Consider the following 25,107-nt stretch of genomic DNA (forward strand, 5'->3'; position numbering starts at 1 on the left):
GCCTACCTCTTATATGTAACTTGGCAAATGAGTATGTTCTCAGCTCAGGCCACAGACCTATTTTAGAATGCAAAATGACAGTCTGTTCAAATCCCATTTATTGTTATATTCATAGAGATGAAATACCTGATCCATAACACAAGATGTTTTCTACAAAAACTATCCTAAACATGTCCATCATTTAAAGACGCATGTTCATTTTTGTCTGTTCTTAATACATTTTACCTTATCTCTATTTTTAATTTTTATACACATGAGAAACAGTATAGAGAAGTAGTTCAGTTCTGTTTTAGGATACCTAGGATCAAATCCTAATTACTAGTTACATGACCTTGAATAAAAAGTTTAACCTCTCTGTTCCTGAGGCTTCTCCTCTGTAAAATAGAGGTAATCACCACACCTGCTTCATAAGCACAGGTTAGAGGAAACACAGTCTAAATCTGCCCTCACTCTGATACCATTGATGGTTTGGGGGTCCTCAAGATCACCCTTAGTTTTACTACATAATATGCCAGAAGAACTGACAGGACTCACTGAAAGCTGTTATACTCCCAGTTCCTGTTTATTACGGTGAAAGGCTACAGGTTAAAATTGACCAGGTATAGAGGTACACAAGGCAGAGTCCAGGGGAGTTCCAAACGTGAGGCTTTCGGCTGTCCTGTCTCCTGGTCAGTGGACAGTGCTGCTTTCCCAGGATTAATGGGTGCTAGTATGCACGGAGTCCTGCTAACCAGGGAAGCTCTCTGAGCCTTGGTATCCAGAGTCGTCACTGAGGCTCCACATGGCTGATCTCAGTATCCAGCCCCTCCAAGGTCAAGCATCTATCCACATGATTCAATGCCATCACCATAAATCTCATCCTCAGACTTTTTGACGTGGCCCCAAAGTCCTCAGGTGAATAAAGATGCTCTTATCAGACAAGCTATTGCAGGGGTTTGAGAGATTGCTTCCCATGGCAAGGAAGAGGACCAGCCCTCTCCTTGTGCAGGGTTAAATTCTTTACCATACAGCAAAGTTGTTTAAGAATTGAATGAAATAAAACATGCAATGTGCTTAAAATATTGCTTAGCACAGAACAAGCAGAGAATAGGACGCCTGTGTGGCTCAGTTGGTTAAGCCACAGCCTTCGGCTCAGGCCATGATCCCAGGGTCCTGGGATCGAGTCTCACATCGGGCTCCTTGCTCCACAAGGAACCTGCTCTCTCCGCCTCTGCCTGCTTGTACGTTTTCTCTCTCTCTCTCTCTCTCTGACAAATAAATAAATAAATAAAATCTTAAAAAAAAAAAAAACATAGATTTTGGATATATAGCTATGACTATTAACAGTCCTTTTTGATGGCCAAATATTTATCTAGCACCATACTAGATACTAGATACTTCAAAAATTTAATAAGATATAGTTTGTAATCTTGTAGGAGATACTAATGTTCAAATAAAGCAAATAAAAGCAGAAGGCAGTGAATGCCACAGTTATAGAACCAAACATACTGTGCTAGGAACCTGGGAAAGGGAGTGATTACTTGCAGTTGTGGGTCAAGGAACAGCTGCCTGGGAAGACACTTGGGAGCTGGTCTGAGGATAGATAGGATTTTGATATGGATAGGAGGTGCATTCAAGACACAGGGAACCAAATGGATGAAACTGGAGATGGGAAAGCAGGAGTCGTTGTAACTCCCTGTACAGGTGACAGGAGAAAGCAGTGGAAAGGACTGAGCAGACAGACGTAGGGCAGATGAGAGAGTTTTTCAAAGTGGTGTGAAGCACTTCCTGCTTTATCTTGTAGACGATAGGGAGCCAGTGACAATCTGGGAACCAAAGAAAACCTGAAAGAAAATCTCCTGTCTCTCTTTATGACTCCGGTCTTTGCACATGCTCTTTCCTTTACTGGCACAGCCTCCCTTCCAATAACCCCCACTTCACTTGGTCCAAGACTACTTATCCTGTAAGAAACAGCCCAGTACCATGTCTGTGCATGTTTCCATTATGGGACATATTATGTGCCACTGGAACGCTTTACCTGTCTTCCCACTGCACACAGCGCTGTTTGGGGCCCTCTGTATAGTCAGTGTCTGGTTCAGAATAGGTACCTTGTGCAAAAAAAGGGAGGGATCCAAAGAGAAGATGTGGAATCTTGAAATATCTACAGAGAATTTAAGTATGAAGAGCAGATATTTCTAGTTAATTTAAGGAGAAAGTAGGACATAGAGAAAGTAACAATGCCTAAAGTAAGACAAAACCTTATAATTGCATTGCGGAGCTCTCTTAAGGTGTCCCAAGATTTTATAAAATAAAAATAATCATAATAATAGAAGAGCTTACTTATATAACACTTATAAAGCATTCAGTAGGAGGCTGATATTGTTCTACTTGATTTATGTAAACCTGCCTGGTTAAACTTTATAACCCAATGACAGAAGTACTGTTAGCTCCATTTAAAAATGAAGAAACTGAAATACAGAGAAGTTAATAAGCAAATTGCAACTAAAATCCTGGTAACAATACGAGATTGTAAAAACTAGATCTTGCCAAATTCATTTAAGTGCACTTGAATAAAAGACATCTGTAGAGTTGGAAATTGACCAGTGTTGGGCTGTGACTTCAGTTCCTTTTGTTGGTTGTAATAAAGAGTACTTTTCTTTTCATCTGAGGCATTTGCTTCCATGCCAGAACTGTAATGCCTCAGCACCCATGAGGATGGTTATGTTTGAAACACTGCCCGCTAACCTGTTCTGGCTGAACAAGTCACATATTTTTTTTTTCAAGACCAAACCTCTAGGAGGCTTTTTATTGACTCAAACAGAAGCAGCCCCGTGGTTTAAGTGGTCTGTGTAGTGATCGCCCAGCGAGGTTCCAGCAGAGAAAAGCTCTTTCTGCCTTGATACCAAAAGATCAGCAGAGGCTTTTAGCAGGTGTAAGCTAGTCAGGACACTCGTCTTTCAGAGGGGGTGTGTTTTCGTTCACTTTCCCTGCTGTGAGTAATGTACAAATTCCCTTTAAACCTATCATTTTGTGTAATTTAGACTGCTACTTGTTGGCTTTGCCCTCCTCCTTTTTCCCTTTCCTCTGTGGGGGTAACTGGCTTCGCCCTTCATTTGCAGAAAAGAGGAAAAAACCCTTGTTCTTGACAGGACCAAGCTGAAGAGCTTCCCTGGATCTCGACCATTCTGCAGTTTATCATATGAATCTTAAAATAATCCTGCCCTGTGAAAAATTTCAACCGAGCAAGGTGACTACAACTGTGTGTTTTTTTTTCAAAGTCCCCCCAATAAATTTCATAAAGATGTCAGAGAACCCAATCAAACACCAGCCTTTGGTGTGAAGGAGCTGCCACATAAACGCTGAACAAGAAGTGAGCTATGGGCTAGTGCGTTCAGTCAACGTACAGACCTATCCCTAGCCAACCATAAGGTGGCCCTCAAGAAAATGAGAACCTGAACCTTTGTGAAGGGCAGGAATTTCTCCAGCAACTTAACAAAATTCTCAGATGACCCGAAGATAAGTAAAAGACTGGGCTGTAGACTGATTTGCTTTTTGCAAATACGATGAGTTAAATTATAAGCACATTATCTGCTTAAGTATAGTAAATATGAAAGACACGTTTATCATTTCTTTACAATCATGAATAATCCTTCTTAAAATAGGGTCATAAATTCCTTTCATGAGGTGTTAATAAGTTGGAATCATCCGATTCCTAAGGTAGCAGAGATCCTAAGGCTCATTTTACCCACCTTCCTAAATCTGCAGATGGAACAACCACCCTCCAGTGTGAAGTTACAATCTAAGTTCACACAAGTTATCAGAGCAGAGCCGGCCCTGGGATTCAAAGCTCTGAGCTGAGGAACTATAAAGAAAATGTTTCCTCAACTGAGAGAAGGTTAGAGTGCCCTCGTGTGTCCCTACATAGAAAATTTTCATGTCTTTACAAAATATAAAATTACTTGGATCTCTCCATCAAGTTCCTGCATTGGAATGAAGGCACACAGTTAGCTCTAAGAACAAACCCTGTGAACACAATGTCTTAGGAAGCAAATATACAATGCATCTGACTTGTTTCATCATTAAGGATAGAGAAGCAACCGAATCCCTAGAGACGCTTCATGTAGATTCCAGTCTGACAGATCTGGACTTTGTCCCAGGCCACTTGAGATCTTCCTACCCTGAACTGGTTGAAAACCAGTCTGTGCCCCAGTTCCTCGTCTGTAAAAGGATTTTACAGATCCTTTAGTGATTACCTGCTGTGTAATCACTGTGCTGTGGGATCATGGCAGAGACCCAATGAGATCATATAGGCAAAGTGCCCAGCTGGACACTAGGTACATAATAAACACTCAGTAAATTGAAGCTCTTGTTATTTTCAGACATGAGCCCTCACCAGGGATCACAGTCGAGTTCATGGTGAAGGAATGGAATGCAAATGCCGGGAGGTCAACAGAATGTCTTTGGGTTGCTTTTACCTCTTGGATAAAAAGGTTCCCATGAGCTGGTGGAGGGTGGGGGGAGGGGGAGAGAGGGAAAGGAGAGATCATCTTTAAAGAAATATATATTGATTATATTATACATTCTTCGTTCAGATGGGGAATTTTCAATGGCGCTAGGCTAAATGGCTTCCTGGTAGGTGGAATTTCTTTCAGAGGTAACCTGGTCCCCGGCACCCAGGGTCCAGCAGTGAAAGAAAAAAAAATCTCTACTCTGAAAAAAAAGTTTGAAAACCAGATCCTATTTATGTTATTGATCCAGTTCTCTTAGAAGTCTTTATTTATTGAGAGGGTAACCATATTAAAATCAATAAGAGCAGAGGTGAAAAACGGTAGCTGGGTGAATTCATTGTCTGATTTTCATTTGCCTCAACTCTTCATTTGATGGAACAAGCCATCTCAGCATTAAGTGTTGAGCAGAACTGCAGCAAATCAAGTCTTGTTTGCCCCCCATGAGCAAAGGTTCCCCCCTCCCCCCAGTAATTCTCACAGCCATCCTTTTCAAACACGCTGAGCGGGGTATCATTATGTACAGTACAAGGAACCTTGACCTTTAAATGTTAGTGGAAATGCAGAGTCGGTGACTCTGTCTTCCACTAGCTTATTGGAGAAGTGAGAGAAACAGTCCAATAGTGTGTGAGCCGGGAAGGTGGCGAGTTGAGGGAAGTCATCACCTGTGCCTCCCTCTTTTTGTGCTTACTTGATGGAGGAGGGGTGGAGGGAAGGAGAAGAAAGATTAGGCCAGACTCGTTCTCTAAATACTTATCCTAGATACCATTATCACTGGGACCTTTGCATAGATCATTATCTGCTGGCAAGAAACAGATAAAAGGCTGCTCAGAGCTTGCAAGCCTCGGCCCTGGGGTCGCTCATCTTTTCAGAGAGTCTGTTGCCTTTAAATAAGGCCAACACGGCATATGAAGCCAAGGCATTTATTATTTATGGAAAGTTCAACCAGCTCACCTGTGGTGGTGGAGCCGCAGAAGGGAAGTCTGTGCTCCAGCGGCCCCGCGGCACCTGCTCGGCGGGGAAGCAGCCCGCTCAGCCGCCCCCGCGGCCGTGACGCATGCGCCGCAGAACGCGGCTCTCAGCACCCTGGCAGTGCTATTCTGGGCAGTGTCATAAGTCTTTAGTCAGCTCGTGGAAGGATGGTCCCTGCCTCACACTTGGAAGTGTCCCGTTGGTGTGGATTAACTGAACAATATGTCGTGCGGCTGCTTTAGTTTCCTCTGGCAGCGTTTAGGAAACCCTCTATCCCCAGTGTTTGTCTCATTTTCTGGATTGTGCTTTTTGTTTCTTTATACGTTGCCTTGCTCCTTAGAGGGGCCCGAAAATCTATACGTCTTGCTTATGGATGCTTAATATTGCTAGCCCTGTGGTAGCGTTTTAATTCCAGCATACTGAGAAGAAGAGTTTTCATAAAGGTATCTCTTTTTTTTTTTAAGAGTCATTTATTTATTGATTTTAGAGGGAGAGTGAGAGAGTGCATGCGCATAGTGGAGAGGGGGAAGAGGGGGAGGGAAACTTAAGCAGATGCTGCGCTCAGCCTCGATCTCAGGACCCTGAGATCACAACCTGGAGGTCACAACCCGAAGGTCACAACCCGGAGATCACAACCCCAGCCGGAACCCAGACGGCGCTTAACCACCTGCACCACTCAGGTGCCTCCATAAAGGGATCTTTTTGAAGCCCCTCTCAGGAAGAAGCCTCTCCTCCTACTTTTCCAACTTCTACCCCTTACGTAGCCCCGCCCCACTCCGCAGCCTCCGCCCGCTGACTCTGGTCCAGGCAGCATCAAGAGGGGAGGCAAGGAGCCGCAATCCTGCAGGGAGAGCCCTGCTGTGACGGGGCTCCAGAGGGCTGGATGGGGACATGCTTTGCTTCAGACAGGTTTATGGTGTGGCACCTTTTCACTGTCACTTGAACCATACCGATTTGTGATTTAGAAAGAGACGTAGAAGTGAGACTGGACCACGCCTTTGAAAACCCCACAGATCGTTCGTTTCCTCACCTGGGTCTCTCTCCTCAGCCCTGCAGCCCCTGTGATGCCCTCTTTCTTTCCCCTTCTGCTTCCCAGCCTTCCTCTCGCCCCGCCCCCCTCCGTTTCCTCCGCAGAGCACTTCATCCGCTCCCGCTTCTGTCTCCAGGCCTGCACACCCCACCCCCGCTTAATACTGCTTCAAGCGTGTCCAAAGCCATTAATGCCAAAGATGAATATTTCAGCTGTGCTTAGCAAACAAAAGATACCACAGTTACCAGGATTCACTCTGCTTAGAAGAGAGCATGTATTAAAAAGGACTTTTTTTCTTATCACATGTTCATATTCAAGATAAAGAGGTTCTGTATGTATTAAAAAGAGCCATTTTTTTTTTAAGCATCTTGCCTATTTTGTAAGAAATCACTGGTGAAAAGCTGTGTCAGCTGGCACCAAATATGGAGTTTATCCACTGTCCCTTGTGGACGGGTCCCTTCAGCTCCTGCTCTGCCGTTGCGCCCTTCCACATGGCTCTCCCTGGAGGCCCACAGTCCTGGCAGAGTTCGCTGTCATGAGTCAGGAAGATGCCAGAGAGGGGGAGGAAGTGGCCTCCACAGAAGTAAGAACTGAACAGTAGGGGATCTGGAGTCCACTTGAGCCAATGATCTCTGATGGGCCAGAGGTGTCCCTCATATTCTTTGTCATTCTAAGTCTGAGAGCAGACACTGGTGCTAAGGGAGTGAGTAGTTCCTAAAGACCTCTTCTTCCTAAACTTGGCCTTGCTGATAAGTTCCATAGGCATACCGAGATGCAGGCTTTTAGTCATATCTAAAATTAAGCAGTCGTCTCCCCAAACCTTAGAAAAATACCGAGTCTCTTATCAAATGATCTTGAGTGGGAATGCTTTTGAGTTCCTTCGATTTAGTACATTTGAAAATGTTCTGAATTTCTTAAAAATCACAGATCCACTAAAGTATAAACACTTAGTGAGATAATGTGTTTGAGGCTCTAAACCTCATTTTTAGCTCATTTTCTAAGAAATACTGTCTGAAGATATTTTTTAAGAGAGATTCTATGAAGGTAGAGTTGTCTGGTCTCCACGTAAATTGAGACATAAAAGCCTCTTATTTTCTCAGAAAAATTCAACCCTTTAAAATGGCTAAGAAGTCACCAGGCTGTTGTCTCTGAAAACCAAAGATGGTCGGTCAGTTATCATGAGGAAGTATGATTCAGCTGGGCTGCTAATCCCAGTTCCATTTGGGATCTGTTCTCTCTTCTTTTCCTCCTTAGGGGATGCAAGAAAATCAGTCTCTTTCTCTGGCTTAAACTCTTAAGACCTTTTCTCTTTATAAAGTATGATACTGCCTCTCTTCTACTGTTTGCACTGACCATTTTTGGATCTAGCTTAGCCTATATACCTGCCCAGAAACCTTCCAGACATATGAGAGACCTAGCTCTATTAAGATAGAGTATAAGCAAGGTTGTGGTCTTTTGTGTTTGGATACCTTTAATATCTTTTTGTTGTTGTTTTTAGATGGGGAAGTATCTTCATTGCAGCTAAGATCTTCTTAACTTGCCTGGAACATTTTTTAAGAGTCTCTATTTTACATGAATTTGGAAAAATAAATTTGACATTCAAGGCCATTTTATGCCACATAGCTCCAGTGGGTAACTGGCAAGACAGCTCATCTGTTTTCTTGCAAGCTGCCTGAATAATCTGGCCTCATGTGACAGGGTGTAGGCTAGTAATCAGAGAAAGACTATGTCAGTTACAAATCATGTGACCCAGAGTTGAACCCTCTGACGATTCCTAATAGCCAATGCACACCTTCAGTACATGTTTTAAGAGCAAGCTTGGAGTGGACCAGACTATCTTAGGGGTCGATGGAAATAATATGATTAAGTCCTAATAAAAATCTTGAGTTTACATGGAGTTTAGATGGCTCCTTACAAAATGAGTTCAAAATAAATAGTTGTCTTTAAATTTTGCAGAATAATTATTATATCTATTTAAAGCTCTCTGTTGATATTAGTAAACATACTTCCTGTAAAATGGTGGCTTTTTTTTTTTTCAATTCTTTTAAACATGCTTTTCCAAGTAAATGAAGCATGGCAGTTTTTCCTCCCTGAAAAAAGAATTTTCTCTGAATTTCATCTCAGATGGGCCAGTTTTAGCGTCAACACATACACACAAACATGCACAAAATGTTTTGGTAACAGAAACATTAGTCTCAAACACCCCTAAAATAACTCTACTATGAAGTAGGCTCGCTACATAAACATTTGCCATAGCAACTTATAAATTTGTTTTACCTGAAATTCACTAGTCAAATATCTCATCATAGTGAATTCAGCCATGTGGGCTAGTAAGCACCTTTAAGTTGCAGGTATATCTGGGTGAGATGGAGAATATTTTGTATCCTTAGCTCAAGGGCTCTCAAATTCCCATGTTAGTGAGTGAAAATGTCTTCTCAAACAGTGAAAAGCCTGTGAATAACATAGGTGAACCCAAGAGGCCTGAAAAATCCATGCAAAGAAAAATAGAAAGTGATAAAGCGTGTAAAACGAACATCAACTTGGCTATGCTCATGTCCTTAGGAGCTATGCACTAATATTTTCAAATATGTAAGAAGATGCAGAAGAACTTCTGAAGGTGTTGTTGATACTGGTATTTTGTATTTAAAATACCTTATATTATGGAAAGATCCTTTTCTTGGATGATTTCTTGGTGTTTGAGTGTTTTAGTGATATTTGTGAACACTGACGGGAAAAAAACATTGCTGTTTTTTTTCCATTTCAAATAATGGATTATAGGCTTTTGCTCACCCAAAATGTCCTAACATGTTTTTAGAAAGAGGTTGGATTTGTTTTTCTATAACTGCTCTTGTATAAAACTCTCTTGAGGATATGTAATTCTATGATGTTAAAAACAGAAAGTTCAAGAATATCCGTGGAACTTTCTCTCTCCTACTTTGAAATTGTGTAGTCAGTGTGTTTATTTATTCCCGAGTTATTGACATTCCTCAGTTGCTGAGTGGAGATAATTTATTATTTTATGTTTAGTGTCAGTTTACACTTAAACTGTAAATACTGTGATCTGAACTTGCTCTTTTTTATGTTGGCTTTGATGTTGGTAACCTAAAATAAACCAGTCAAACTGCTAATTTCATTTTTCCCATTTAACTGCCACAGCAGATCGCTGAATATAAATCTTTAATGAGGTTTGGCAACATTGTTTAAAAACCAGATATCATCATCCAAGTGGAAGATGACACAAATTCCTTAAGAGTGAAATAACAATAGTGATGATGTGTTTGAACTCATTCTGTGGGCCAGGGACTCTTCCAAGTGCTTACCGGAGTTAATCATTTCACCTTAACCACAAACAATTAATGTTAGTACAGTTGTTATCCCCATTTTACAAATGAGGAAACTGAGACACACAGCATTTCAGTTACATAGCTAGTAAACAGTAGTGCCAGGATTATGAACTTAAGCAGCCTGGCACCAGACTCCATGCTCGCACCCACCATGGGAACTCTCCATTAGCTCGTTCAGCACTCTGCTAATTCATTATTTTAGGTCTCAGGACTCAACATTCTTCTTGCTACATTGACATCTTAGAAACGTCAAGTCTTGGGGCACCTGGGTGGCTCAGTGGGTTAAAGCCTCTGCCTTCGGCTCAGGTCATGGTCTCGGGGTCCTGGGATCGAGCCCCATGTCGGGCTCTCTGCTCAGCAGGGAGCCTGCTCTTCCCCACTCTCTCTGCCTGCCTCTCTGCCTACTTGTGATCTCTCTCTCTCTCTCTCTCTCTCTGTGTGTGTGTCAAATAAATAAAAAAAATCTTAAAAAAAAAAAGAAACGTCAAGTCTGGGTCCTTTGCAGCTAAGGAGGCAGAGAAATGACTTGTTGGACCTGGAGATGCCTAGTGGGAATATTTAAAAGATAACTAGAGGGGCATCTGGGTGGTTCAGTCTGTTAAACATCTGCCTTTGGCTCGGGTTATGATCTCTAGGTCCTGGGATCGAGACTCTTGTCAGGCTCCCTGCTCAGCTGGAGAGTCTGCTTCTCCCTCCCCCTGCTCTTGCACTCTTACGCTCACTTTCTCTCTCCCCCTCTCAAATAAATAAATAAAATCCTTTAAAGATAACTGGAAAAGAGGAAATTGAATCAGTTCCCAACTCATTGGTGTTCTGGCAGCAGGGAAGAGAACCTTCCAGTACTGAGGCAACTTACGGATGGGTGTCCAGTGGGAAGCAGTTGCTGGAGGCATTGAGAGACATGCTGATTATGGATCAAAAAAGGGGCAGGTAGGTGAGGGGTTGGGTTAAATGGGTGATGGAGATTAAGGAGGGCCTTGTGATGAGCACTGGGCGTTATATGTAAGTGTTGAATCACTATATTTTATACCTGAAATTAACATTATGCTATATGTTAACTCAAATTTAAATAAAAACTTGAAACAAATGAAAAAATAAATAAATAAAAGGTTTAGGGCCAGAGGTCCAGCCCAGATGAGTCAGATGTTCCTTTGGTTACTGGACAGTTCAGTCTAGAGTGGTATTTCTCAGCATTTTGTTTTTTATCACTATGGAGTCTTTTTAGCCAGTTCTGTCCCGTTTACTACTTTCTCTCCCTCCACACACAATGATATATTAATGCCACAGAAATACTGTATATCTGTTTAAGTACTGTATATATATATCTGTGCTTTATACATAAAAAGAGAAGGAATTTTTTCATTCCTCAAGAACAGATTTCTGTCCCCTGGGGCGGTGCCACCCCACTGAGAATGCATAGCCTAGGGGCACAGGAGACATTAATGCTGTGTGAGTGGACATGGGATGGGGGTGTGGGTTTCAGTGAATAAGCTTGGAGGGGGATGATGGGCTTCAAAGTTAGAAGGGCTCACCAAAGGCAGGGTAGATCTGGGGAGAGGAGAGGGGATGGAGAAAAGAAATTTTCTTAAGTATGTGAGGTCAGAAGTTCTTTGACATGGGGTCACTATCCCCACTTGCCCAGTGCCACCCAGAGATGTGATAAGGAGTTTCTCTTTCTCCTATAATTCACTTAACTCTTGTCTCTGTCTTCCCTCCCTGGCTGTAAGTGTGTCACCATGTCATCTGAAATGCCACTATGTTCTAATGAAATGTTCATTGCAGGGTGTGTGGTTTGATTTCCTGTTTTATTTAGAGACCATGTTCCCAAGAAGCTTGCTTTAAATCCTTTTTAATTAAGTGAGTTCAGGAAAAAAAAAATGGCTACTTCCCTAAATTGCAAGAAATGGGTAATGAAAATGTTGTGACTAAAAACTGCTGTGCCCTCACTTGAGATCTAGTTCCCACGTAACAAACCTCAGGAAGAAAAGTAGCAACTGGTGTTCCAGATAAAGAGCAAACTGGTTGTCCCTGGTCGTCAGAAGGTCAGCTCATTTTCCTGTACCTGACCTCTTCAGTAATCTTGGAATCTTGGAATCTAATGGTATGTAGGAGAAAAAACATTGAGCACACAGCTTGTCTTCTTCCCATTCAAATCTCTTTCCTCGTGGTTTTGCTGCCACAATGACTTCATTCTGAACTCTGTAACCCAGCCCGTATCTCAAGGGCCCTTATTAACCTTAAATAACCTCATTTAATCACTTACTAGAAAGCATGATAGAGAAAGTAAGTCCTCCTGATATTTTTCCTCTTCCCAAACAAGCAGTGGTTATTCTGTTGGTCAAAAGACAGGAATCATGAATTCCTGGAATGAAAGGAAGGGTGAGGATACGGGAAATGCAGTCCACCAAATTATTATTTGAAGATCCAAAAGTACTAGAAGACCCATCAGAATAGGAGATCCCAGAAGTCAGAGAGCTTGTTAGGAAAGGATGCTCTTCTATGTATGGCAGCAGGTGTCAAGCCTGAGTGCCCATCAGAATCACCTGGAAGCTTTTCAAGTCTTCCAGTTTCAACTCCCACCCCAGAGAGATTCTGACTCTGTGGGTCTGGGAGGGGTCAGGGGCATTGATTTTTTAAAAGCTCCCGAGGGCACCTGGGTGGCTCAGATGGCTAAACAACTGCCTTCAGCTCAGGTCATGATCCCAGGGTCCTGGGATGGAGTCTTGCATTGGACTCTCTGCTCAGCGGGGAGCCTGCTTCTCCCTCTGCACCCCCCACTCTCTTTCTCCCTCTGTGTGTCTCTCATGAATAAATAAATAAAATCTTAAAAAACAAAACCCACAAAACTCCCCTAGAGGATTTGGATGTGCACTCAAGGTTGAGAATCACTGCTTCAGAATACAGAGTGCTTTTTCACATATTATCCACAGCTTGTACACCTAAAAAGGGGAAAAGGAAACATTTGCAATGCCTGTTGACTCTGTAAGGAAGATAAAGAGTAGTAATTGTGAAAATGAAAGGATTGCAGAAAAATAAGTTTCCAAAAATTAGAGGAAAAGCCTTCACCCTTGTAGGGCTAAAATTAGGGGTGCTAGCAATCCACTGAGTGTAGAAGATGAAAGAGGAGTTGTGTGGCCGAACTTGCTGCTCTGTTTGGATTGTCCCTGAGATGACAACAAAATCCCCTACCCAGAGTCCGAAAAACAGTCATCTAACATTTGATGTCTACTAGTTCCTAAAACCTTATTGAGTCCGCTCTATAAATGAGAAATACTGGAGAAAAGAAAAGCATTTGTTGATATTCAAAAAGTATATTAGAAAAATATCATGTTAATATCTCCATGTCCATTTTGGGCTGTGCACATGATCTGCGTGTATAGACAGAAAATTTGCCTCCACCGTGATCCTAACAGCCTTCAAGTAGTTATAATTAATAATTCCGCAGATGAGCGTGCACATAACCCCCTTGCTTACAGCTGAAGGAGAAGTAGAGCCAACCCTGGGCTCTCAGGTTGGGGGGAAATAGAAGTCAAATCACAGTGAGGCAGAAGAAAAGGAGGAGACAGACATGGGGGGGTAAGCAATTTGCCCAATACGGGTTATAAATGCTGGGGGAGAATTTGTAGACTGGGTTAGAGTGAGAGAATATTTTATGGAAAATTAAGTCCAGGAGGAGGTCTGCCCGTCCGGGTACACTGTACATCAGCAGAAGTCGGCTTTGTGTGGAGACCTGGTGAGAGATGAGTCTAACATGACACACTGGGGCCATATTGAAGACTCCTGAACAACAGTGCTCAGAGTTGGAATCTGGTTGGGGAGGGAGGAAGGACGACGAGACATAATCAGCACTGTATCTTGAGATGATTAACTTTCAAACATGAACAGATTGGAGAGAGGCTGGAATGGAAGGGATTATATTAGGGTCTTTTCGGTCCTGATCAGGTGACAGATAATGAGTGTATGAACAAGGGGGGTGTCAGTTGAAGGTTAAAGAAGAGATGGGTTTGATATATGTTGCAAAAGTGAAATGTAAAGTTTTGCTAACTGGGTGGATGAAGAGTGGGGGTGGGGGTGGGGCAGAATCTAAATAGAATCCAAGGTGTCAAGTTCAGGTCACTGAACTGTGGGCAGAAATTCAGAAGAGTCACTTTGTGGGGTAAGAGGGACAGCATGAGCAGGTGGACTCTGAAATCTGTAATCTGTTGTGTGAGCGGGCCATCAAGGTGGGGACCGCAGCAGGAAACTGGAAACAAATTTGGAACTTAGAAGAGTTTGAGCTTGAAATGAAGCTTTTGGTGTCATCCACACAAAGGTGCTATGATAAACCTAGGAAGCGGATGAAACCCCTGGAGGGGGAAAAGAAGCAAATAGAGAACAGGTCCTTGGGAAATATTTAAGTCTGGGGACAAGGAAGAAGAGAAGCCAGCAAAGGAAAAAGAACAAGAGTGGTTAACGTATAGGAATGTCTAGAAGTATGCATCACAGAACATAAGGGGATGGAGGGTTCCACAGAGAAGCTAGGGGTGAGTGAAGATGCGTGAAGGGGTGAGTGAAGAAGGTACTGCCAGGTGGTAAAGCAAAAATAAGGAAGCAGCAAAAATACTTTCCATGGCAGAACTTACAGCAGGAGGAGCTCCTAAATTTCTTCGAACCTTGTCATAAAACTGACCGGCAGGAGCTGCTCCTGGAGCTGCCCTCCCTAACTCCCATGCAGTAGTTCTCATAGAAATAAGGCAAGGGGTCGTTAACAAAGGCTCTTCCTCCTCTTCTGGTGGAGTGCATGAGTTTAATGCATGCATGCCAGGCCAGAGGGGGAGAGGTAGTTCTATCAACAGTCTTATAAAGTAAAATAACTTCCATCAACTCTAGGGAGAAGAAGAAATTTTGCTAATGAATTTGGGCTGTAAAGCATTAGGATTTTCCTTGTATATGTACAATTAGCAAAGTGCATAATTTGTAATTATTCTATGTGCAGGAGAGGGGAGGGCATTTTTATTCCATGTATTGAAAAAGAGATAGTTAAATGCACTCAGGCCTGAATGTGACTTCACTCACTCTGTATGAGGCAAAAGCTTCCCAGAGGAGAAAAAAAACAAGTAGAAAAGCAAAAACTCCTGTTTTTAATGAGTGACAGCAGGTTTGACTGCTGTAGGTAGGCCTGGGTAGGACAATGCCATAAAACATTCTGCAAACAACCGGCTCCATTGTCATGTCCTCTCCTGTCCAGGGGTGGCACTGGACATAGGACGTCAGAAAGGAAAAGAGGAAATGGAGAGGGGAACAAAGAGACAGAAATTGAGTGTTCTTGGGAATATACACAGCCATCCCTCTTCTGAGGAATGGCTGGGCACCACGCATGTCCCTGCGTATCCAGAAATGGTCTCTGGGGCCCCATCGCTGTCACATTGCTGCACAACCCTGGGGCACAGAGAAGAGCGTTGGAGGTTGTTAGCACATCTTCCTCCGGAGATGAGACTGGGCTTGGCACCAGCAAGAGAATACCGGAGGGAATTTGTCTCTTCTCCGTGCCTGGGTAATGACTATTCCCTGAGACCCAGGGAAGAATTAAGTTCACTGTGGGCCTCGCACTGTATCACACACTCCATCCTGAACAGCTGGGCCACGAGTATAATTTAAAAAGAAGGGAGAACTGGCTGTTCACCATCAATGTGTAATGTATTCAGAATAAATCTCTCAATGAGGAGGTAAAAAGATTTCCCATTTCTGTACAGGCCAAAGAAAGCAGAGCATTAAGCAAGTATCCTGTGAGTCTCATTAACAGAGACAACCAATACGGAAAATCCAGGGGGATTTGCTCCACATTTCTATTAGTAATGGCAATTGTTTTTTTTTTCAATCTGAAATATGCTAGTAATTTTCTCGCTTGCAAAATTGACTTTGCCTAAGGATTAATAAACATGTTTTTCTTAATAGTTAATGAGTATCCTCCCTTTTCTAGAGGCTACATACGAATAAAACATGGCTGGTCGCCTCCTGTTTTTCTTCTTTTGCTCTATTTCTGAGAAGATTGATTTATTTTAAAGAACACGGAAATAATCTGTATTTAAAATTAAGTCAAAAGAATAATTGATAACAGCCAGCTAGTAGGAATTAAGAAATTTGTTTCTAAAATGGGAAGTCTTTAAGAACGGAGCTGGTTGGGTCGGAAGAAGGGCAGTTTCCACCTCAATTTACAAGAAACCAATGACCAATGAATGATATTTGTTAAAGATCATTCTCACCTTGAGAAGTGTTTCCTCATCATAGTTAGAACTGTGTCTCTCATGGTCTCCTAAACTTTGTAACCATAAGATCACCTCTGTGCCTGGGAGGGGAACTACCCTCTTTTCTTTCAGGCAGAGGAAAAGAACCCATATTTGACCATTTAAGGACAGATTTGGCTTATTAACATATGTGTCCAAAAAGAAGGCCATCTATGTAAGCTGTGTTGAGCTCTTAAAAATGATGACCTGATTTGTCAAGAAGTCATTCCTACTGACTCAGGTTTTCAAGATAGTAAAATAGTGTATGTACAATAGCATAAAAAATAGTAGACATAATAGCAGTTGATTTCTAAAAATCTGCCTTTCCTAGAATGTAAACGCCTGTCCCAGAATTACTGAGCTAGATGCGGGGTTCTCCTCTTGGCTTCACGGACCGCATGAATAAAGCGGATCTGCCGGCCTGGAGCCTTCTTCCGTAAGAGACACTTAGGCAACCTCCAGTTTGTCTTACTTTGAATATTCTGTAGCAAACATCTTTGTTTTCCCAACATTAATTTATTTCCCCAGAAGAGCGTTCCTGAAATGAAATTAGTAGATCAAGTGGTATGAATATTTTAAAGCTCCTCTTTCCAAACCCGTTTCTAAGGAGCTTTCCAAAAGGGCATTTAGTAATTCACCTCACGCTAGTCGTCTGTGAGAATTAGAGCCGGTACTTCAGGCCTACCAAGCTGCTAATAAGACTACCTGACTTTAATTTGTGCTTCCTTCTAGTCTAGCAAGCTTGAAAATTTATGCAAGTATTTGCTGACATTTTTGTGTGTGTTTGCTAGTTTTTTGCCCCTTCCTGATGGGCGGGTTCATTTTTCCCAGCTCTGGTCTCACCTGGTTCCCCACCTTTGTTGCTCTCCACGCAGGCTCCCATGACTCGTTCAGCTACTGGGTCGATGAGAAGTCCCCAGTGGGGCCTGACCAAACCGCAGCCATCAAACGCCTGGCCAGGATCTCCTTGGTGAAGAAGCTCATGAAGAAGTGGTCCGTGACGCAGAACCTGACCTTCCGAGAGCAGCTGGAAGCCGGGATCCGCTACTTCGACCTGCGCGTGTCTTCCAAACCCGGGGATGCCGACCAGGAGATCTACTTCATTCACGGACTTTTTGGCATCAAGGTCTGGGATGGGCTGATGGAGATTGACTCATTTCTTACCCAACACCCCCAGGAGATCGTCTTCCTGGATTTCAACCACTTCTACGCCATGGATGAGGCCCACCACAAGCGCCTGGTTCTCCGAATCCAGGAGGCCTTTGGAAACAAGCTGTGCTCCGCCTGCAGTGTGGAGAGCATGACGCTGCGAGCCCTGTGGGAGAAGAAGTGCCAGGTGAGAGGAGACAGACCCGCTTGCAAGGGCAACAGGGCTCTTTCTGCCTTTTCAGCCAGAAAAGGCAGCTCACCCCGGGTGCTTTCTCCCTGGGTCCTGGACTCTCGGATAGCTTCAGACTCAGATATACCCACTAGTTCTTGGGCACCGGTGAACTGGGGTTAACACCTGCCAGATAGTTACGATTGATTGGGCAGCCTGTTGGAAGTATCTGAATTTGAGTGGCCTGGCCAGAACCAGCCCAGGGCGGCTTCATGAAATTGGACCCCCTGGTGATTGCCCCCTTTTTTTTTTTTTTTTCCTTCTTATCTCCCCTGGAATCCCTTTTCAGGCCCCTAGTTCCCCTGAAGGATGGGGAGTCCATCCTGCCTTTAACTCACGCTCAGATAATCCCTACATTAGCTGACATAAGCATAGAAGTGATTCATCTCAGAGCTGTTAATATTTGAAAAGGCTATTTTAACAGATTTGGGGGCTTGGCATGAAAGACTGAAGGAAGAGCCCAACAAAGGGATCCAGGCCTGAGAGCTGTCCCAGGTCCCTTAAGCCTGGAAGAAACCCTAAAGCGAGGCCTTGAGGGGCATAGTCAGGAAAAGGAATGTGGGCCTCAGATACATGCTGCCTGGATCCCACAGTATGAGACACTGGGGGCGAGGGGAGCTTTGAGAAAGATCAGCCTCCAATTTAGATGCTCTTTAACAAAAGAAAGCAAGCAAGTCCCTTTCTTTCATAGTTGTTTGCTTACTCATAGGTGCCGTAACCAACGCATCTTAAAGAGGCAGCTATTTTTGAACTTGGGGAAGACCTTTCAATTAAAAATCAATTAAAGATTATTCACTTGCAAATATTCATGAATACCAGGTGTGTGCTGAGCACCAGTCCAGGCACTTGGGATAAATTAGTAAATAAACAAAGATCCTTGCCTTCGTGGAGCTTTCATTCAGGTTTAAGAAGGAGATCGTAGATAATTGCAATAATAAATATATTACATAAAATGCTAAAAGTGATATGAGTGATGAAAACAGAAAGGTAAGCATGGTTGGGAGGAACCAAAGTTCTGTAGGTTGGAGGGTTGGTATCGATTTTAAATAGGTTGATCAGGGTAGATGTTCAAGGGAGTTAATCATGTGCCTGTTTGGGGAAGAGCTTTCCCAGCAGAGGAACCCTCCACTGCCTGGTTCTTTTTGGGGAGACGCAGGGGCCATGGGGCTGGAGAGCAGAGCAGCGGAAGGGGGTCAGAGATCATGGACGGTGTGTTGGGAACTCGGGCTTTCACTCTGAGCGAGGAAGGTTCTGTACAGGGTGCTGTGTCCTGAATTACATTGTAACGGGGTCTCTGTAGCTGGTAGGAAGACAGCGGAGGTAGGAGGGCAGGGAAAGGAGGAGAACTAGTGGGGAAAGTGATCAGATTTAGAATCTATCAGAAGGTAGAGCCAACAGGGTTTTCCAATGGATGGGATTCAGCGCACAAAAGAAACGGGCTTCACGGATGACTGCCAGGTTGGCCTGAGGAACTGGAAACCCCATGTGGTTTTGCGTGCCTCTGAAAGGGCTAAAACCTTTGACGCCACAGGAGCTAATGAGTTAGATCTCAGGATCTATTAAAACTTACCTAAGCCACTTTTCCTCACTAAAACTTTGTAATGATGTTTGGCCAAATATTTATCACACTTCTGCTCCCAGTCTGGCTTGATATCTTTTCAGACTCACAAGTCTAATTTGGAGATTTTTTTTTTTTTTCCTCAGTGAAGTCTCTCTTACAATATGAGATAATAGGAATGACAAGGTCACCTTGATAGCTAACCTTTATTGAGCCTTTATACTGTGCTAGGTACATGGATTAGCACATTGAATCCTTTCCACAACACTGTGAGATAGGTGTTTTGTTACCCTCATTTTACGGAGGAGTAAACTAAGCAACTTGCCCTGGAGAATGTTCCTAGTGAGTGGCAAGAGCCAAGGTAGAGTCATCGGCTGTTTGGGATGCTATCCCAGGGCCTTCCCCTCATCTTGGTGGTTTTCACAACGAGGAGCATAGACCATTATAATAAACACCGCTTCTCTTTATTCATGAGCCCATATTATCAGAGGGTATCAGAGGTTTCACAGAATGGTAAAGGGCTGTAGATCTGAAGAAGGGCTTTTGAATGTGGGATTCGGATAAGGTTAAATCTCATTATAGCTAAGTTTGTCAATCAGATATCTGTTATAATTACAGCTTTATAATTTTACGCACAGATAGTGTCCTGGATGGACTGCCATATTGCACACCAAATTGTTTGGAAGTCTGCGGGAGTAACGGGTGTCTTCAGGAATAATGATGAGGGGGACAGTGAATTTCTAGCAGCAGAGTGGTGAACCATCCTTGCTTTTAAGTATGGACTAATCTGTGTCTTCCAACTACAGCTACTCCAAAAATTATGAAGGAGAGACTCTGTGATGACCTGTCAGAAAAAGGGAGAATGTCATCCATTTGGATTCTAGGCTCTCCCTGCTCTTCCTGCTTTCCCCAGCTTTTCCCTGCCATGCCTCTTCCTAAAAGCTAACTGGAGACCTCACAGCCATCAGTGATCTACCCCCTGCTGGAGGCAGGGCCCTACTGGTGGTTAAACTTTAAATCTTCATTATGTAAAGAGCTGCCTTGCATGGGAACCCCCTGATTATTTTATCACTGCAGTTTCATAGCAAGAAGTATACTACCAGTCAGTCAGATTTCATTAACTACACGTAACAATGACATCACTGCTCACTAATAGGTGTACATCATGGCTGTGGGTTTTGAGGTACGATGAATTAGAAGACTTAATCTACGGTTTGGCAATATTTTGAATCTTAATGAAAAGGTAAGAGTCCTTAACACTCATAAAAAAACAACCAAAACACAGTGGCAACGTAAAACTGCCTCAGAGGTACTGTATAAAGGAAGGGGTTTGTAAGCAATCAGTTGAAAAATAGTACCTAGCATAGATCTCTAGTCCAGGAGCCTCCAGGAAAGGACCCATCAGAATAAGAGGAAGTCAGTCAAGGAATAATTTTCAAAAGAAAGTAGATTTCAAATCTGAGTCTCCGGAGAAGAACTGAACATTCTTCAGTTCAGTTCAGTTCTTCACTTCAGTTTTTCACTTCAGTTCAGTTGCTGAGCTGGGTAGGGGAGAGTATTTCAGAGAAAAAGATGGCAGAGCAAGGCAGGGAGGCAGATGCAAAACACAGGCCCTAGGGCAGGAGTCACTGCCCCTAGAATCCCTCGGAATAACAGTTGGTTTGCTGGACCGAGGTCCTCATGTAAACAGAAGTCCTCCCTCTAACCCTGCGGTCAGATTGCTCAGGCACTCGAGGAAAGGCCTAGAACCCCTTTTCTACAGCTTGTCTTATATGCACCTTCTCTAAGGGAGAGTAGAGAGAACAGCCGTAACAATGCTCAGGGGCCGGGCAGTTCTGAAAATGGCCCGACAGGAAAGGATCTCACTGCCGCCGTCCATGTCACAGGACAGCTGACCTCCCTTTCGGAGGCAGGAGAGCCCAGCCTCCCAGCAGCAGGGAATCCTCCCAGTCTCCCCGACAATCTGCTTACCATGAGCCTGTGATTAACCTCATTAACACACGTGTTTACCACAGGCATCATCAGCAGTTAGTCAAACGTTACTCAACACCATTAAAAACAACAACTATTAGCCTGTTGGGTGCACCCAGCCTGACGCGCCTTTGCTCTGGGTCCACAGGAGCAGTTAGTCACCTTGGTCATGAGCTCAGCACAATGGAAACCGGACACGCATTCAGAGCCCTGCTTCTCAGGTGCCTGGGGGATTACGCTCCGGGGCCAGCTATCCGACGATGGCAGTCCAGGGAGTGTAAACATGCTGGACATTCCTCCAGGAAGAGATTACGGGTGCTTGGGAGCAGGGAAAAATAGACGACTTCTAGAAACCTAAGCAGCAGAGCTCTGAATTGGGACAATGAAAATAGCAACTCCCTGTCCCTCAGCTGCCTCCCAGAAACTAATTAATGCTGTGGATCTGGCTTGCTAATTATTTTCAAAATCGCCACCGGCCCTGAGGGGTCCCACTGAAGACCCACCGCCTCCTGGAAGTCTGTCTTTCCTGGAATACCGCCTTCCCACCCCTTCCTGGGAAGGGTTATGTCGTTCAGTCGGCTCCCCTGATTGAAGCTCGGGGTAGTCCCAGATTAGTGCAAGGTGTTGGTCTCAACCCTGGGAGCGTCAATTTCATGAGCCTAGGAGTCCTCCCTTGCAGACAGCACTGGCCACAGGGCCCTCCCTCCGGGGCTCAGAGCCCCAAGGGGCGGGGCATGGCAGGATTTAAGCAGTTTGTGGATCTGGATAGGAAAAATCTTCATACTTCTTCCTTCTCACCTCTAACTGAAAATTCATATACCCATTGATAATGAGCGCAGGCACTCAGCCACAATAGTATCGGCCCTACCCCTGATTTTGTCCCCATAGAAATCACAGGTATTTCCGTATCACATTTCAGTTATTTGAAATATCATTTTTACTCATCATTAACTCAAAATGATGGAACTTAGTAGACTTACAACACAGTACTTTTATTTAATGTATTATTATGAAGTATGTACACTAATTTATTACAAGTTGATAATCTACTGATAGCTATATTTTGGTCTCATTGATTTCCTTTGTAATCCTATTTTATCTTATACATTCATTTAAAATGTGATCTGAGAAGAGGTTCAGGATTTTATCATACTTCTAGAGGTGTTTTGTGACAAAAACAAAGCATCTTCAAAGTCAGACATACAGAAGTACTAAAATCTTTGCTTATTGGTTTCTCTCTTTCTCTCTCTCTCTCTCTCTATATATATATATATACACACACATACAATTCTTGAATTTCTACATGCTTATATTTGTTTGCCTTTATTCCTACAATCAGGGCAAAGCCAAGGAACTGACATTCAGCTTATTCATGAATTGTTCTCCTTTTTCTGTTTTGAATGTTTCAGGTTCTTATTTTCTATCACTGTCCCTTCTACAAGCAATACCCCTTCCTGTGGCCTGGAAAGAAGATCCCAGCGCCCTGGGCGAACACCACAAGTGTGCGCAAACTCATCCTCTTCTTGGAGACCACGCTGAGTGAGCGGGCCCCGCGTGGCTCCTTCCACGTCTCTCAAGCCATTCTCACCCCCAGAGTGAAGACCATCGCCCGAGGCCTGGTTGGTGGCCTCAAGAACACTTTGGTTCATAGGTAAGAACTTGTTGCTCCCCCACAAGTAAGGTTTGTTGTTGTTGTTCAAGATTTTTATTTATTTGTCAGAGAGAAGGAGAGAGAGAGCGCACACAAGCAGGGGGAGCAGCAGACAGAGGGAGAGCAGGCTTCTTGCTGAGCAGGGAGCCCAACATGGGGCTCAATCCCAGCACCCTGGGACCATGACCTGAGCGAAAGGCAGGTCTTAACAAACTGAGCCAAACAGGCATCCCTGTTTTTTGTTTTAATAAAACTTGTCTCGATTCCCTTCTGAATAAAGAGCAGTAAAATCATATAGCTTGAAGATTTTAGAATAACAACAAAACAAAAAACTAAAAAACTTATATTTGAAAAAGCTGTGCATTGGGGGCAATTTGCATTAAACGTGGCCAAAGGGTTTGTAAATACTTTGTTAAAATATCTAGTGGACCATAAATACTCGCTCATTGTTGGTGCTAGGGCAAAGCACTTGAAGCCAACAGCAGTGTGTTCATTTCTGCTGTGTGATCACATCACATACTTGTCCCCCACCCTTCACAGCTGGCCCTAGTACTCACTCATTTAGAAAGCATTAAGGGAGAATGAGGCTGTGCTAGGTGCTAGGGATTCAGAGGTGGCCTGCAAAGGTTTGTTCCTTCCGTAGGGACAGTGAGTCCTGAGAAGCAGTGTCAGGCTGATCCCTACAGCTCCATCGTTTCAGGTCCTTCCCAGAGCAGAATGGATTCTGACTGCACCATTAGGCAGAAGGTTCAGATGTGTTATATTAGATGATCTTTATCCCGGACAGCAGAGATGGCAGGTGTCATCAAGAAAAAGCTTGGCTTTTATATCTGTACATATATGTGGGTGTGCACCTGTGGATTTGGATAAAGGGAACGTTATAAATATATTTGGAGAATGGGGCATCTTCCCAATCCAAGCTGAGGAAGCGAATATATTTGGGTAACAAGGATATTTACAGGACCCTCTTTGGTTCCTGAGTTCCAGATGGAAAGCTCCAGCGTTTAGGTAGTGAAAGAATCTTCCAAAAGCTTGTCTGTGGCTGTTTGGTTCTAAGTTTGGATAGCATCGCTCCAGGTAGCAGTTCATCAGGCAAGAGGTTAGACAGCAAGAAGAACCTGAACTTTTGTTTCCTGGTGAAAATCCTGCTTATCTTGGCTGTAAACAAAACCAGATCCCCTTAGTATGTGGCTCCGCTAAGTTCTGACTGAATTACTCGTGCTGAACATGGAAAAGAGAATGTCGTAATCCAATGCTGTATCTCTGAAAGATCCAGAATGACAAACTTTCCTGTTTTATATGTTCATGTAACACACCATTATCCTCCTGCGTTTGCTAAATTTGTAGGCTAATATTATACATTCATTCAACAAAAAAGATTGAGTACTTAGGAGAAGCTAGAGCTAAAGATGAAAGGGAAACAATATAGTCTTTATCCTCATGGAACTTAAGTCACTCAGGAAAAATAAACATGCAAATTTCTATAAAGCAATCTGAAAATAATAAAGTCTGTGCAGAGAGTTGTACTGATAAGGGACAGAGCGTATTTAAAAATAAGGACAAGTTATGTCTGTGTACCGTATTTAGAATATAAATTATCCTCCTGCGGATGATTTCATTTGATTCTTAAATTAAGCCAGCCTCTAGGTCTAGAGCACATTACTGTCCCCATTTCAAACACTCCATTAGAAAAAATTATTTATTTATTTGTCAGAGAAAGAGAGCACAAGCAGGAGGAGCAGCAGGCAGAAGGAGAAGCAGGCTCCCAACTGAGCAGAGAGCCTGATGCGGGACTCAGTCCCAGGACCCTGGGATCATGACTTGAGCTGAAGGCAGACACTTAATGACTGAGCCACCAAAGTGTTCCTACTGCGCCCATTTCAGATGGGACTCAGGCTAAGTGACCCAGACCCACATAGCTGGTAAGAGTCAATGATATGCCTGACCCTAGACTTCTGACTGCTGTGCTGCTGCCCTTTTCCATACTCACCACTAGACTTGAATATAGCGTATTTCAACACTCTACTCCTTTCTGCTCCACTGGCCTGTAATTGTCTTACTGTTCCCAGAATCTGGGCAGCTCTTCCTGGTTACAACTGGGATCCCACAAAGTCACAGTGCTTTTCAGACCTGTAAATTCCTAGAACTTCCATCTGGCTGCAGAGGAAGTACCAAGCTCTTTCACTTAGTGATAATATGACAGCAAGTGGCCAAAGCCAAGGGATCCTAGCATGGCAGAAACTTCCCTGGTGGCCAGCAGATGTCTCAAGACTGGAAAAATCCCTGGGCCTCTCCACTCTGGCTGGTCTCAAGAATATTACAGGGATGCAGCAGGTATTCCTAGGCCTCCACATGCACTGGAAGGAGAAACAAAGTCAAGAGTTCATTCCTAAGCACCAGCAGGACGTGTGGCTTTCGTTTCCTCTGGGCAATTGAACAAGCATGGGAGAGAAGCA

General features: G+C 43.5%; 1 protein-coding gene across 4 annotated transcripts in view; it reads left to right on the forward strand.

Moving 5' to 3' along the window:
• PLCXD2 (phosphatidylinositol specific phospholipase C X domain containing 2) overlaps positions 1–25,107 on the forward strand; it is a 52,186-nt gene that overhangs the window by 12,441 nt on the left and 14,638 nt on the right. For all 4 annotated transcript variants that reach the window (XR_006384968.1, XR_006384969.1, XM_044251364.1 and 1 more), the window contains exons 2-3: positions 16,969–17,429; positions 22,410–22,651. Coding sequence is in view for 2 of the 4 variants with exons in the window: in XM_044251364.1 (XP_044107299.1) it covers positions 16,969–17,429; positions 22,410–22,651 (703 nt within the window). In the remaining 2 variants the exon portion in view is untranslated. The remainder of the gene's footprint in view (positions 1–16,968; positions 17,430–22,409; positions 22,652–25,107) is intronic.

This window comes from Neovison vison, chromosome 6 (assembly GCF_020171115.1).
Source record: "Neovison vison isolate M4711 chromosome 6, ASM_NN_V1, whole genome shotgun sequence".
Classification (NCBI taxonomy): Eukaryota; Metazoa; Chordata; class Mammalia; order Carnivora; family Mustelidae; genus Neogale; species Neogale vison.